General features: G+C 39.2%; 1 protein-coding gene across 9 annotated transcripts in view; it reads left to right on the forward strand.

Annotated features, from left to right (window-relative positions):
• TANC2 (tetratricopeptide repeat, ankyrin repeat and coiled-coil containing 2) overlaps nucleotides 1–13603 on the forward strand; it is a 360962-nt gene that overhangs the window by 258401 nt on the left and 88958 nt on the right. For all 9 annotated transcript variants that reach the window (XM_057535654.1, XM_057535645.1, XM_057535646.1 and 6 more), the window contains 2 exons: nucleotides 5444–5725; nucleotides 10484–10617. In XM_057535654.1, coding sequence (XP_057391637.1) covers nucleotides 5444–5725; nucleotides 10484–10617 — 416 coding nt within the window. The remainder of the gene's footprint in view (nucleotides 1–5443; nucleotides 5726–10483; nucleotides 10618–13603) is intronic.

Genomic DNA, 13603 nt, shown 5'->3' on the forward strand with positions numbered 1-13603 from the left:
TGAGAGTCTGCCTGCCAATGCAGGGGACACGGGTTCGAGCCCTGGTCTGGGAAGATCCCACATGCCGCAGAGTGACTGGGCCCGTGAGCCACAACTACTGAGCCTGCGCGTCTGGAGCCTGTGCTCCGCAACAAGAGAGGCTGCGAAGGTGGGGGGCCCGTGCACCACGATGAGGAGAGGCCCCCGCTCTCCGCAAATGGAGAAAGCCCTCGCACGGAGACGAAGACCCAACACAGCCAAAAATAAATATAAATAAATAAATAAATTTATTTAAAAAAAAAAAATCTTCCAACAAACCAAAGCCCAGGACCAGATGGCTTCACAGGGGAATTCTATCAAACATTTAGAGAAGAGCTAACACCTATCCTTCTCAAACTCTTCCAAAATATAGCAGAGGGAGGAACACTCCCAAACTCATTTTACGAGGCCACCATCACCATGATACCAAAACCAGACAAAGATGTCACAAAAAAAGAAAACTACACTGCAGTATCACTGATGAACATAGATGCAAAAATCCTCAACAAAATACTAGCAAACAGAATCCAACAGCACATTAAAAGGATCATACACCATGATCAAATGGGGTTTATCCCAGGAATGCAAGGATTCTTCAATATACGCAAATCAATCAATGTGATACACCATATTAACAAATTGAAGGATGAAAACCATATGATCATCTGAATAGATGCGGAAAAAGCGTTCGACAAAATTCAACACCCATTTATGATAAAAACCCTCCAGAAAGTAGGCCTAGAGGGAACTTACCTCAACATAATAAAGGTCATATATGACAGACCCACAGCCAACGTTGTCCTCAATGGTGAAAAACTGAAACCATTTCCACTAAGATCAGGAACAAGACAAGGTTGCCCACTCTCACCACGACTATTCACGATAGTTTTGGAAGTTTTAGCCACAGCAATCAGAGAAGAAAAAGAAATAAAAGGAATCCAAATCGGAAAAGAAGAAGTAAAACTGTCACTGTTTGCAGATGACATGATACTATACATAGGGAATCCTAAAGATGCTACCAGAAAACTACTAGAGCTAATCAATGAGTTTGGTAGAGTAGCAGGATACAAAATGAATGCACAGAAATCTCTTGCATTCCTATACACTAATGATGAAAAATCTGAAAGAGATATTAAGGAAACACTCCCATTTACTATTGCAACAACAAGAATAAAGTACCTAGGAATAATCCTACCTAAGGAGACAAAAGACCTGTATGCAGAAAACTATAGGACACTGATGAAAGAAATTAAAGACGATACAAACAGATGGAGAGATATACCACATTCTTGGACTGGAAGAATCAACGCTGTGAAAATGACTGTACTACCCAAAGCAATCTACAGATTCAGTACAATCCCAATCAAACTACCAATGACATTTTTCACAGAACTACAACAAAAAAATTCACAATTTGTATGGAAACACAAAAGACCCCAAATAGCCAAAGCAATCTTGAGAAAGAAAAATGGATCTGGAGGAATCAGGCTTCCTGACTTCAGACTATACTACAAAGCTACAGTCAGCAAGACAGTATGGTACTGGCACAAAAACAGAAATACAGATCAGTGGAACAGGATAGAAAGCCCAGAGATAAACCCACACACATATGGTCACCTTATCTTTGATAAAGGAGGCAAGAATATACAATGGAGAAAAGACAGCCTCTTCAATAAGTGGTGCTGGGAAAACCGGACAGCTCCATGTAAAAGAATGAAATTAGAACACTCCCTAACACTGTATACAACAATAAACTCAGAATGGACTAAAGACCTAAATGTAAAGTCAGACACTATCAAACTCTTAGTGGAAAACATAGGCAGAACACTCTATGACATAAATCACAGCAAGATCCTTTTTGACCCACCTGCTAGAGAAATGGAAATAAAAACAAAAATAAACAAATGGGACCTAATGAAACTTAAAAGCTTTTGCACAGCAAAGGAAACCATAAACAAGACCAAAAGACAACCCTCAGAATGGGAGAAAGTGTTTGCAAATGAAGCAGCTGACAAAGGATTAATCTCCAAAATATACAAGCAGCTCATGCAGCTCAATATCCAAAAAACAAAGAACCCAATCCAAAAATGGGCAGAAGACCTAATTAGACATCTCTCCAAAGAAGATATACAAATTGCCAACAAACACATGAAAGGTTGCTCAGTATCGCTAAACATTAGAGAAATGCAAATCAAAACTACAATGAGGTGTCACCTCACAGTTGTCAGAATAGCCATCATCAAAAAATCTACAAACAATAAATGCTGGAGAGGGTGTGGAGAAAAGGAAACCCTCTTGCACTGTTGGTGGGAATGTAAATTGATAATAGCTACTATGGAGAGCAGTATGGAGGTTCCTTATAAAACTAAAAATAGAACTACCATACAACCCAGCAATCCCACTATTGGGCATATACCCTGAGAAAACCATAATTCAAAAAGAGTCATGTACCACGATGCTCATTGCAGCACTATTTACAATAGCCAGGACATGGAAGCAACCTAAGTGTCCATCGACAGATGAATGGATAAAGAAGATGTGGCACATATATACAATGGAATATTACTCAGCCATAAAAAGAAACGAAATTGAGTTATTTGCAGTGAAGTGGAAGGACCTAGAGTCTGTCATACAGAGTGAAGTAAGTCAAAAAGAGAAAAACAAATACCGTATGCTAACACATAATATATGGAATCTAAAAAAAAAAAAATGGTTCTGAAGAACCTAGGGGCAGGACAGGAATAAAGGCGCAGACGTAGAGAATGGACTTGAAGACATGGGGAGGGGGAAGGGTAAGCTGGGACGAAGTGAGAGAGTGGCATGGACATATATACACTACCAAATGTAAAATAGATAGCTAGTGGGAAGCAGCCGCATAGCACAGGGAGATCAGCTCGGTGCTTTGTGACCACCTAGAGGGGTGGGATAAGGAGGGTGGGAGGGAGATGCAGGAGGGAGGGGATATGGGGATATATGTATGTGTATAGCTGATTCACTTTGTTATACAGCAGAAACTAACACACCATTGTAAAGCACTTATACTCCAGTAAAGATGTTTTTAAAAATTAGTAATTAATTTTAAAAAAGAAAAAGAAGAAAAGAAACTTGTACATGAATGTTTATAGTAGCATGATTCATAATAGACAGAAAGTGGAAACAACCCAAATTTTTGTCAGCTGATACATGGGATAAACAAAATGTGATATATCAATATAATGGAATATTGTTCAGCAATAAAAAGGATGAAGTACTGATACATGCTACAACATGGATGAACCTCAAAAACATGCTAAGTGAAAGAAGCCAGACACAAAAGGCCACATATCATATGATAATATATATGTGAACTGTCTCAAATAGGCAAATCTGTAAAGACAGAAATTCTCTGGTTGCCAGGGGCTGGGAGAAACGGGGACTAGAGAGTGACAGCTAATGGGTATGTGGTTTTTTGGGGGGCAGTGATGAAAATGTTCAGGAATTAAATAGTGATGTTTGCAACTTTCTGAATATACTAAAAATCACCAAATTGTATGCTTTAAAAGGGTGAATTTTATGGCATGTGAGTTATAGTTCAATAAAATAATGTTTAAGAAAAATAAAATAGAATCTATTTAGCTAAGACACTAGAATTAAGATTTTTAACAAGTTAAAGTCTAATTTTTCACTTAATTCTGTAATTATGTATGTATTTTAAAAGAGTACGTTTTGATAAAAAGATGTGAATCAGGACATAGGAAATTATAAGTAACCATGTAGGTGTATCTCCACAGCCTTTTTTTTTTTTTTTTTTTTTAGTGAAAATTTGGGACATTTTAAAACTTACATAGGAAACAATTTGCTTCTATTATTAGAGTTTGGCTTTATATTTTTAATTTTTGTGCTACTTCTGGAATTGTTACCTTTTTGAAAATGGTCAGCTATCATTCTAATGGCTTTCAGACAGTTTTAAATGAGTGTTTACATGAAGTGTGCTTGTGTGTGTTTTCTCAAGTAAGCTGTCGTCTCCAGATCCCAATTTATGATGTATAAGTGGTTTAAGTATGTTCTAGAGTAATATAAGCAGTATTAATAGATCTAATTCCCCCCTTTATGATTTCCCTTTCTCCTGTCCTTGCTCCCTTCCCACCCCTGGACTTTATTCTTCAAAATATAAAATGGGATGAGAGTGTAATACTTTGTTTTTAATTAATTCTTTCAGTAAGCATTATTTAGCATCTACTATGTGTCAAGGTACTGTGCTAAGGTTAATGATACAGAAAAAAATGAACTTCTAAAAAATAAATAATAAAATGAAAAAAAAATGATACATCTAGAACTACTCTTGAAACAGTTAAGAAGGGAATTCCCTGGCGGTCCAGTGGTTAGGATTCCGGGCTTTCACTGCTGGGGGCCTTGGTTTGATCCCTGGTCAGGGAACTAAGATCCCACAGGCCCCATGGCGTGGCCAAAAAAAAAAGAAAGAGTTAAGAAGGCATTTAACTCAGATAAGGGAGGTCAGGCAGGACTTGTTTTTACCATCAATGTAATTAGAAGGTTGATCATTGAAACCAGGTTATATCTGTTATACGTTTTTAGAGAGCAAGTAGAGCTCATGCTTGGTTGGCCCTTAGCACATCTCACAACTACATAAGCACAGAAAAACATCTCGAGAAAAGCAATAGGGATTTGTCCCCAAGACATATGTGTGTAAACCAGAAATCTTTTTTTTTTTTTTTCCAGTTGGCATGAATACAAGCTTTACAGGTGCAGAGACGTTAAATGAAAATTTGGTTTCTGCTTCCTTGACTGCTTAACATATTGAAAACCTTTTAAACCATCACAGCTTTTAGGGGTTTGCTTCCCTTAATATACTTACTAGATTTTTAAAAACTACCATTGTGAACTTAAAGGAATTACTGTTTTTATTGGTATTTTTAAAGAAACAAGTTCTCTTTACATTGCTTTCTACAGGACTGATGCTGTAAGCCATCCGGATTCTCTGCCACACTCCAGCCTCTCCCCCAGAAACTCCAACCCTACATCTCCCCACAATCCAACATTTTGAAGGTTATCCCCAGGCATAGAAGGAGGCCTTAAGGACCCTGCATTTTGTTACTTTTGCATCCATCCTGATGGCTGGTGCCTGGGCCATCTCCATTGCTTAATAATTTTGAATATCACCCTGACTTTCTGCCTATAACGTAAATTATTACTATTTTAACTATGTTTGTGTTCTGCCAGCTACAGTATCAAATAGCTCTAGCTCACGTGCCATTGCTTCTCTGTGTAGAACCAAAATTCAGAGTTTTATTATTTTCTGAATAACTCAGAATACCATCATACTCTAACTCCCAGTGGTCTCCTAAACCATACTGGTTTTTTTGTTTATTTCTCTCAGTGTTGATGGTTTGGCCTAAGTTCTGTGTTCTCTTATTGTTCCTTCCAGTTCGCTTTGCACCTTATAGGCCTCCAGATATCTCCCTGAAGCCGCTGCTCTTTGAAGTGCCCAGCATCACTACAGAGTCAGTGTTTGTTGGCCGGGATTGGGTTTTCCACGAAATAGATGCTCAACTTCAAAGTTCAAATGCCAGCGTGAACCAAGGAGTAGTGATCGTGGGAAACATTGGGTTCGGCAAAACCGCCATCATCTCCAGACTGGTGGCCCTCAGCTGCCATGGAACACGGATGAGACAGATCGCCTCAGACAGCCCACACGCCTCCCCCAAACGTATGTATCCCTTTTTAAAGAACTCCATGCGGTGGGATAGGGAGGGTGGGAGGGAGACCCAAGAGGGAGGAGATATGGGGATATATGTAAATGTATAGCTGATTCACTGTGTTATAAAGCAGAAACTAACACACCATTGTAAAGCAGTTATACTCCAATAAAGATATTTTTTTTAAAAAACCACTAAAAAAATTTTTTTTAAAATAAAGAACTCCATGCTTCATTGCTCTGAAATTTTTTCTGGCATCTTTGTATTAAGTCTTATATCCTTTCATTTTCTGATCTGCAGAACCTGACTGGCATGTGAGGACCATTAACTCAGAGTTGAGGGAAAGAATGTAATACTCTGTTGACATTTAACCCACATATCCAACAGTCACCTGAGTGTGACCGAAAAAACCTTTCTCTCAGAATAAATGTATGCCTCTTCCCTCCTGACTGCCTGGCTGGTCTGTCCTTTGGATAATGACTACAGCAATTGCCTATAAGAGCTTGTTTGCATCCATCACTGTCAGCTTTTGCTCAGCCTGTGTGCAGGCTTCCTGTTCACGCCGGCACAGTCTGTTTGCGGCCTTCATTTCCTTGCAATCGATGTCAGTGTTGCACTGCTTGGGCTTGAACTTCTTTGTGTCCTTGAAGGGTTTCTCCTGCTTCCTTGTGAAAAGATGCTGAGATCTCATATATATTTATGCTTCTTTCATCACAGGCAGGGTGCAGCTTAATGATCGCCATCAGGATCCTGTTTATTTGTTTTTAAAATACTTATATGGTCCTTAGTACCAGGCACTCTCTAAGAGATTAACAAATATTAATTCATCCAACCCTCTTATCTTATCTCTTTCAGTGAGGTAGTTCCTGTTATCTTCCTTTCACAGATAAGTGGTTTAAGGCTCAGAGAGGTTAAGTAAGCCTCCCAGGTTTCATAGCCAGTAAATAGTGAAACTAGAATTTGAGCCTAAGCAGTCTGGTTTCAGAGGCCAGTGTCATCCATTTTGCCGTGCTCCCTCTCCTTATTGATGGAACTCACTTGAGTAAAGGAGATAAAAAGAAATGTATAGGGGTTCTTCCTATGCACATTATATGTATCGAACCAGTCTACCTGGCTTCTGCTAGTTATAAGAGAACAAAAAGAAACTATTGCCCTGCTAGTCCAAATCAATAATCTAGCTCACCACAGATTTCCAGACAACAACTACTAGAAATGGTTTGTTTGGGATCACAGTATTTTAGTTACAGAGTCTATCACGGTGCTGTGGGAACTCAACAGGAACTCACTGAACACCCTCCAAACATCCTGGCTTCCTGTTGAAATTAATTCCTGTTTCATGTCATTAAGTAGGCAGATTGCCTCTGGTAAACTTACGGATATCTGACACGTAGAAGAACTAGTGTCTAGAAGGAAAACTGGTTGGATCAAGAGTCCCATTTGCCAGGGTATGGTAAGAATTGGTATGGAAGAATTCATGTGTTAAGAGCAGTATCATGCTTAGTTTCTGGATGAAGTTTTTCTGAGGTAGGTTGGCATAATGTCATGGGAATCAAGAGCCCACAGTTTGGCCCCAGCGCTCAAACTGACTATACTTTGTAACCTTGAGAATTTTACTTTAATTCTTTAGACCTCGGTTTTTGTCATCTGTAAAATAAGTCAGTGGGATTAGGTGATCTTTAAGATTCATTCCTATGCTAAAATTCTGTGATTCTAAGATGTCTGCATGGTTGAAAGTAACTTTTCATACCTATTCCAGTATTTTCGTTAGAGTGCTTAAGTATCACACCAGACTACTTCTTATCTGAGTAATCCAAGAGGTTAACTATTTGAGTGTGTCAGAAAGAAAACCAGCTAGGTAATAGTCTCTCTGACTCCTCTATATATCAGTCACTGTTGCAGATAACAGATGGTAGAATCATGGCTCAAGGGCAAGAAGAGCTGCTTTCTCTGAAAGCACAGGTGCCTGGAAGTGCCCCCTCTAAGCCGGGGAGAGCAGGAGTTAACAGAAAACAGCCCATGTGCTCCCCAAAGCAGAGGTCCTTTAAAGATAGTTCATTAAGTTATTCTCTAACATCCATTGCCTTTTACCTCCAGAGAAACTCTAAAAATACCCCATTCATGTGATAAATGTCCACAGGTCAAGACTATAGATTTGGCCTGATAGTTAACTTAGAAAACTTGAAAAGGTGTTAAAGGAGATCGAGTATGTGGCCAGGTATTTATCAGAATTACACAGAACCAGCATTGCCTTGTCGTAATTTGACGTAATAATTTTTGTTGTCAGCTTTGATGTCCAAACTACATTCCACCTCTGCCGTCTTAACCGAACCACTTAAGAATGGTCAAGAATAAGTGGTTGATGTCATTTACTGGTATTTAAATATTAACTCTGAAAAGCAAAATCAAATCTTGAAATTACCCCAATAGCTACACACATCTGTAAAATTTTCATTTTCTGTTATGCAAATGATTAATAATAAAATCTAACTTCAGTTTGTTTTAGAACTGGCTCTCTCATTAAATTTTCTATTTTTGAGGACGAATGTTTTGTCTTTCTTGTATTATGCTCACGAGGTTTTGGTTAAAGCTTTTCAAGTATTAGGACTCAAAAATGTTACTTTTAAAAAATATCAATGATCTGTATGTTTCTATTTTATATTTCTGTTATTTCTGTAAACAAATATGAACTGAATATATCTTAACCAATTTAAAGATATTTCTTTGAGGAAAAAAAAAAAAGAATAAGTGGTTGATAAAGAACAAGCTGTTTTTCGGCATTGATCTGTTACTGTATGAGCCGGCCCTGGAAATGTTACTGGCAGTAGCAGAATTTTTTTCATTAGTGAATAAGAATGATGTCTATCGAGAGAGAGTTGGCTTAATTTTTTACAGTTTAATTTACATTCAGCTTTGATAGGTGTATTTGGGATCCCACTGGCCTTCCCAAACCTAAGTCAGTGATGCAGTTGTAGTAGTAATGAAAATAGGTGGAAGATTATTGGAGCTCCCCACTTCCGTTTCTGCATCCTGTGTCATTCTTTCTTCTGTCCCTGACTCCTCCACGCTGAGCAGCGCTGCTGTGGAAGACGTGAGCAGTCTAGCCTGCAGCACTGCATTGCCTGGCTCTGTCCTTCCCCCACAGACACCCAGCCCCCAGCCGCCCCCTCCTTGTCATTTCCCTGGGAAGGCACAGAGAAACTGTCAAGGCAGGCACTAGCCTGTCATCCTGCTGTCCACCTACACCCCTTCCCAAACCTGACTCCCCCATCAATCTCTACCACCACCGTCACCACCCACCCCCCAACACATACGTACAAAGAACAGAAACATTTTGTGAAAATGGACCTGTTGTGTAATCCAGGCATTATTACATTAACTACAAGTATACTCAGTACAGTAGTTAGGGAAGTTCGGTCTAATACAAGACTGTATTTTCCTATCACTGAAAGTCTCAGTGTAGTTGCTGTTTGGATTTGACATTTGCCAACAGCTGCCATGCCCCCAAATAGCTGTTCAGTGAGTAACCCCTACCCTCCCCACTCTGCTCCTTCCAGAAGTCTGTGTTGCCTTTTTGCTGTGCATACTGACTGCTCCTCCCTATTAACTTTTATTTCTACTGTCCTCTGAATACCAAGCAGAAAGTAAAGACACCCAGACAAAAAGGAGGGCCTCTCCAAAAGGGAACAGCTAGAAGACAGAAGGTACTCAGACAGTAATTCGCCACAAAACCAGATAAGGGGGAGTGGGGTAGACAGAGGGAGTGAACAACAGGCATGATACAGTGACAGTCACTGAACTTTACTGCGCACATTTCTTCAGTCTTTTTCACTGCCGTCTCCCACACCTACCCTCCTACAGTTTATTCAGAACTCTATGCAGTGGCCAGGGAATTTACTTTGCCAGTTGGATGGAAGAAGTCTCAATTAAGTCCTACTGGTAGGGAGTTAAATGAGAACTATTTTCCCCTATTTCTTCTCCTTTTCAGTAGCTATTGACCCTCAAATAACAGTCTACTTATTTTGTACCCATTTTTAAAATATGGTCTGTATTTATAAATAGAGCCTATAATTTCTAGTAGTAGTTAAGATGTTACCTAAATAACATGAACGAATGGAATATTTAAGAAACAGCTTTATTAAGCTACAATTCACGTACCGTATAATTCACCCATTTAAATGGTTCAATTCACTGCTTTTTAGTGTATTTACTGAGTTGTGCAGCAATCACCATAATCTTAGAACTTTTTCATTCCCCCCCTAAAAGAAATCCCATGCCCATTAGCAGTCAGTCTTCATTTCCCCCCTAAGTCCCTATCTCTACCCCTAGGTAACCACTAATCTGCTTTTTGTCCCTATGGATTTCTGTCTTCTGGGCATTTCAAATAAATAGAATCATATACTATATGGTCTTTTGTAACTGGCTTCTTTGAGTGAGTGTAACATTTCAAGGGTTATCCATGTTGTAACATATATTGGTATTTCATTTCTTTTTATTGTTGAGTAATGTTCCATTGTGAGGCTGTACCACCTTTTATCCATTCATCAGTTGATGGACATTTGAGTTGTTTCCGCTTTGGGGCTATTATGAATCTTGCTTCTTTGAACATTTGTGTACAAGTTTTTACGTGGACATATGTTTTTAATTCTCTTGGGTACATACCCCTAGGAGTAGAATTTGCTGGATCAAAGAACAAACGGGATTTAACCAGTCTTTCTTTAGTTCAGAGTTTTATGATTATCTGATGCAAACATCTCATCTTTTTAATACAGATGTGGATGCCACCAGAGAGCTGCCACTCACACAGCCACCTTCAGCCCACTCATCCATCGCCAGTGGAAGCTGCCCAGGAACTCCAGAAATGCGGAGGCGGCAGGAGGAGGCCATGCGGAGACTAGCCTCGCAGGTACAATAGGATTCTCAGGTTGCGGGCATGCTAGTTCCATTTTAACATCAAGGGGGCAATGGTAGGGAGACCCCTGGTGAAGTGAACAAAAGTATGTACAGGTGGACCATGAGAACATGGAGAAAAGTTTCTCTGTCTTTGCTGTTCCTAGAAAAATACTTCGTTATTATGGAATCAGAACCTTATTGTTGGAACGGCCCTTAGAAATAACCAAAGTCCCACAATGAATAGATAAGGAAATTGAGACTCAAAGAAGTTGTATGATTTACCCAAGATCACAGTAGAAGTAATCAATAGCTTTGTATTTTCATTCCTAGCTCAAAACTCTTCCTGCTCTACCGCACTATCCATAACTTCTTTATATGTTTGCATTTTAATTTTCTATTTTTATCAAAGTAACATATATACACAGTTTAGGAAATCAAATAATGTTCAAAGACTTATAATAAAATCCAGAAATTCTTTTCCCCTCCTGAGCCCACCCTCTCCCCAAAGGCATCTACTTTCAACATTTGGAGATGTTTCTCTGATCTTTACCTCCATGTTTCATATACTGCTATAACTTTTTTGATCAGTTTTGTACATTATCTATTGCTTCTTATTACGGATGATGAAAATGTTAGCTCTTTCACTTTCCTTCCTCCCTCTACCATCTCAGTGCAGTTATATCATGAGTTTAGTCTGAATCCATGTTATAGTATTTTCAGTATTAATACTACACAAATATGGTTCACTGTGGAACCAAGGATAACATTTTCTTCTTGAGCAGTTTTGTTTTTCCTGGGTTGTGAAATGCCTCATTGTAAAATTTGCTTATTTTTCTTCAAAACTGTAGCTGTCATTCCATAAGCCTTAATGCTTTGTAAAATGCCTCTCAATACAGTTTTCCACATCAGTTACATTTTTCCCCTCCTGGAAATCCTAGAGCTCTCCATCGAGCTAATCTGGACCTAGGATGCTCTCAAGTCTTACCACCTACTTGTTATCCTGGAAATTCCTGTTACTTCCCTTTTGTGTTTGATCCCATGTCATGGTCTTTCTTGATTGTATGCCTTATTTTGACGGAGCACGTCCTCTGGTAGCTTCCTAAGAAAGAATGCGTAGGAGGTAAGTTTTTTGAGACTTAATGTTCCTAAAAGCATCTTTATTCCATTCTCATACATTACTCTTTGTTTGACATAATATAATTCTAGGTTAAAAATTATTTTCCTTCAGAATTTTGAAGGCATCCATCTTGAACTTCCAGTATTACTATTAAATAATATGGTACTATTCTTTTTCCTAATTCTTTATATATACCTTTTTTCTCTCCAGAAGCTTTTAGAATCTTCTTTTTATCACCACTGTTCTTGGGTCTTTTTTTCATATTCTGTCGGTACCTAGTGAGCCCTGGAGATATTTTTTGATTCAGGGAAATGCTTCTGTAGTATTTATTGAAAATTTTCTCACCACCACTTCCTCTGTTCTCTCCTTCTACAACTCCTTTTAGTCAAAAATTAGATTTCCTATATTGTTACTCTTCTTAACTTTTCTGTTTCCTATATTTCTGTTTTCCTATTTGTTTTATCCACTTTTAGGAGATTTCCTCAACATTACCTTTCAATCCTTTCACAAAAAAATTTTTTGGCTATCATAGTTTTAATTTTCAATAGGTCCTTTTTTCCCCCAGTTGTTCCCTTCTTTTTTTTTTAATTGAGACTTTTTTTTTTCTTGGCTGCGTTGGGTCTTCATTGCTGCACACGGGCTTTCTCTAGTTGCAGCGAACGGGAGCTACTCTTCGTTGTGGTGCACGGGCTCCTCATTGCGGTGGCTTCTCATTGCGGAGCATGGGCTCTAGGCACGTGGGTTTCAGTAGTTGTGGCGTGCAGACTCAGTAGTTGTGGCTCACGGGCTCTGGAGCACAGGCTCAGTAGTTGTGGTGCACGGGCTTAGTTGCTCCATGGCATGTGGGATCTTCCCAGACCAGGGATCGAACCCGTGTCCCCTGCATCGGCAGGCAGATTCTTAACCACTGCGCCACTAGGGAAGCTGAGATTTTTTTTTTTTTGATTTTAGTTTTTGGCAGCACTGCATGGCATGTGGGATCTTAGTTCCCTGACCAGAGATTGAACCCAAGCCCCCTGCATTGGAAGCACAGAGTCTTAACCAGTGGACCACCAGGGAAGCCCCTGTTCCCCTCTTTTTTATAGCATACTGTTTTTGTTTTATAGATGCAGTATGTTCTCTTATCTCTTCCTTAATAGTTAGGCACCGAAAAACTGATGGAAGCTTGTATGTATGGAGAGCTTAACTATAGAGCATTAAGATGACCCACCAGCCTTTATGGGAAAACCCAAAAGTCAGTGTCCATAAGTTTTTTCCTTGCACTGTTCATCTTTTCTAGCAAAGAATCCACCAATTTCCTGGAGGGTGTATAACCTGGTCGCCAACATTCTGGAGCTAGTAGGAGAAGGTGGCAGAGCTTCATCGTTTAGGTTGCAGCCTTTTACCTAAGCCCCTTGTTTTCAGTCCTGCACCTGATCCTCACCTACTCTGTGTCTGGTGTTCCTAAGCCTAGATTCTCTGGTTTAGTTTCTCTAGTGATTTTAATTTCTCTTTCCTGTGGGTTTTGGGGAAGGTAGTCACCTGGCTGGGCAGGATAGGGATGGATATCTGGGAATCTAACTGCTCTTTTTATAAACTTCAAATAATTTCTGTGTTTGCAACTTCCTTCCTCACCCCCATCTTCCATAGTACCTGGTGCTTCTAACTCCTATGCTTTTCTGAGGTTTGACAGATGATTTGGCTCATTCCTGTTGTTAACCCCAGCAGGCATTTGTTTCACTTTCTTCTGTCTGTTAGGTTATTTAATCCTACATCCACTTTCCATCTTTATATATTATAATCTAAGATTAGAGATAGATATTCCTAATCAATGGAGTTTGCATTTCTCTTTCTTATTCTCCTTATTTTTGAGGATTTTAAGGAGAAGTATAGAGTGCAGAAT

Source organism: Balaenoptera acutorostrata, chromosome 20, assembly GCF_949987535.1.
Source record: "Balaenoptera acutorostrata chromosome 20, mBalAcu1.1, whole genome shotgun sequence".
NCBI classification, from domain to species: domain Eukaryota; kingdom Metazoa; phylum Chordata; class Mammalia; order Artiodactyla; family Balaenopteridae; genus Balaenoptera; species Balaenoptera acutorostrata.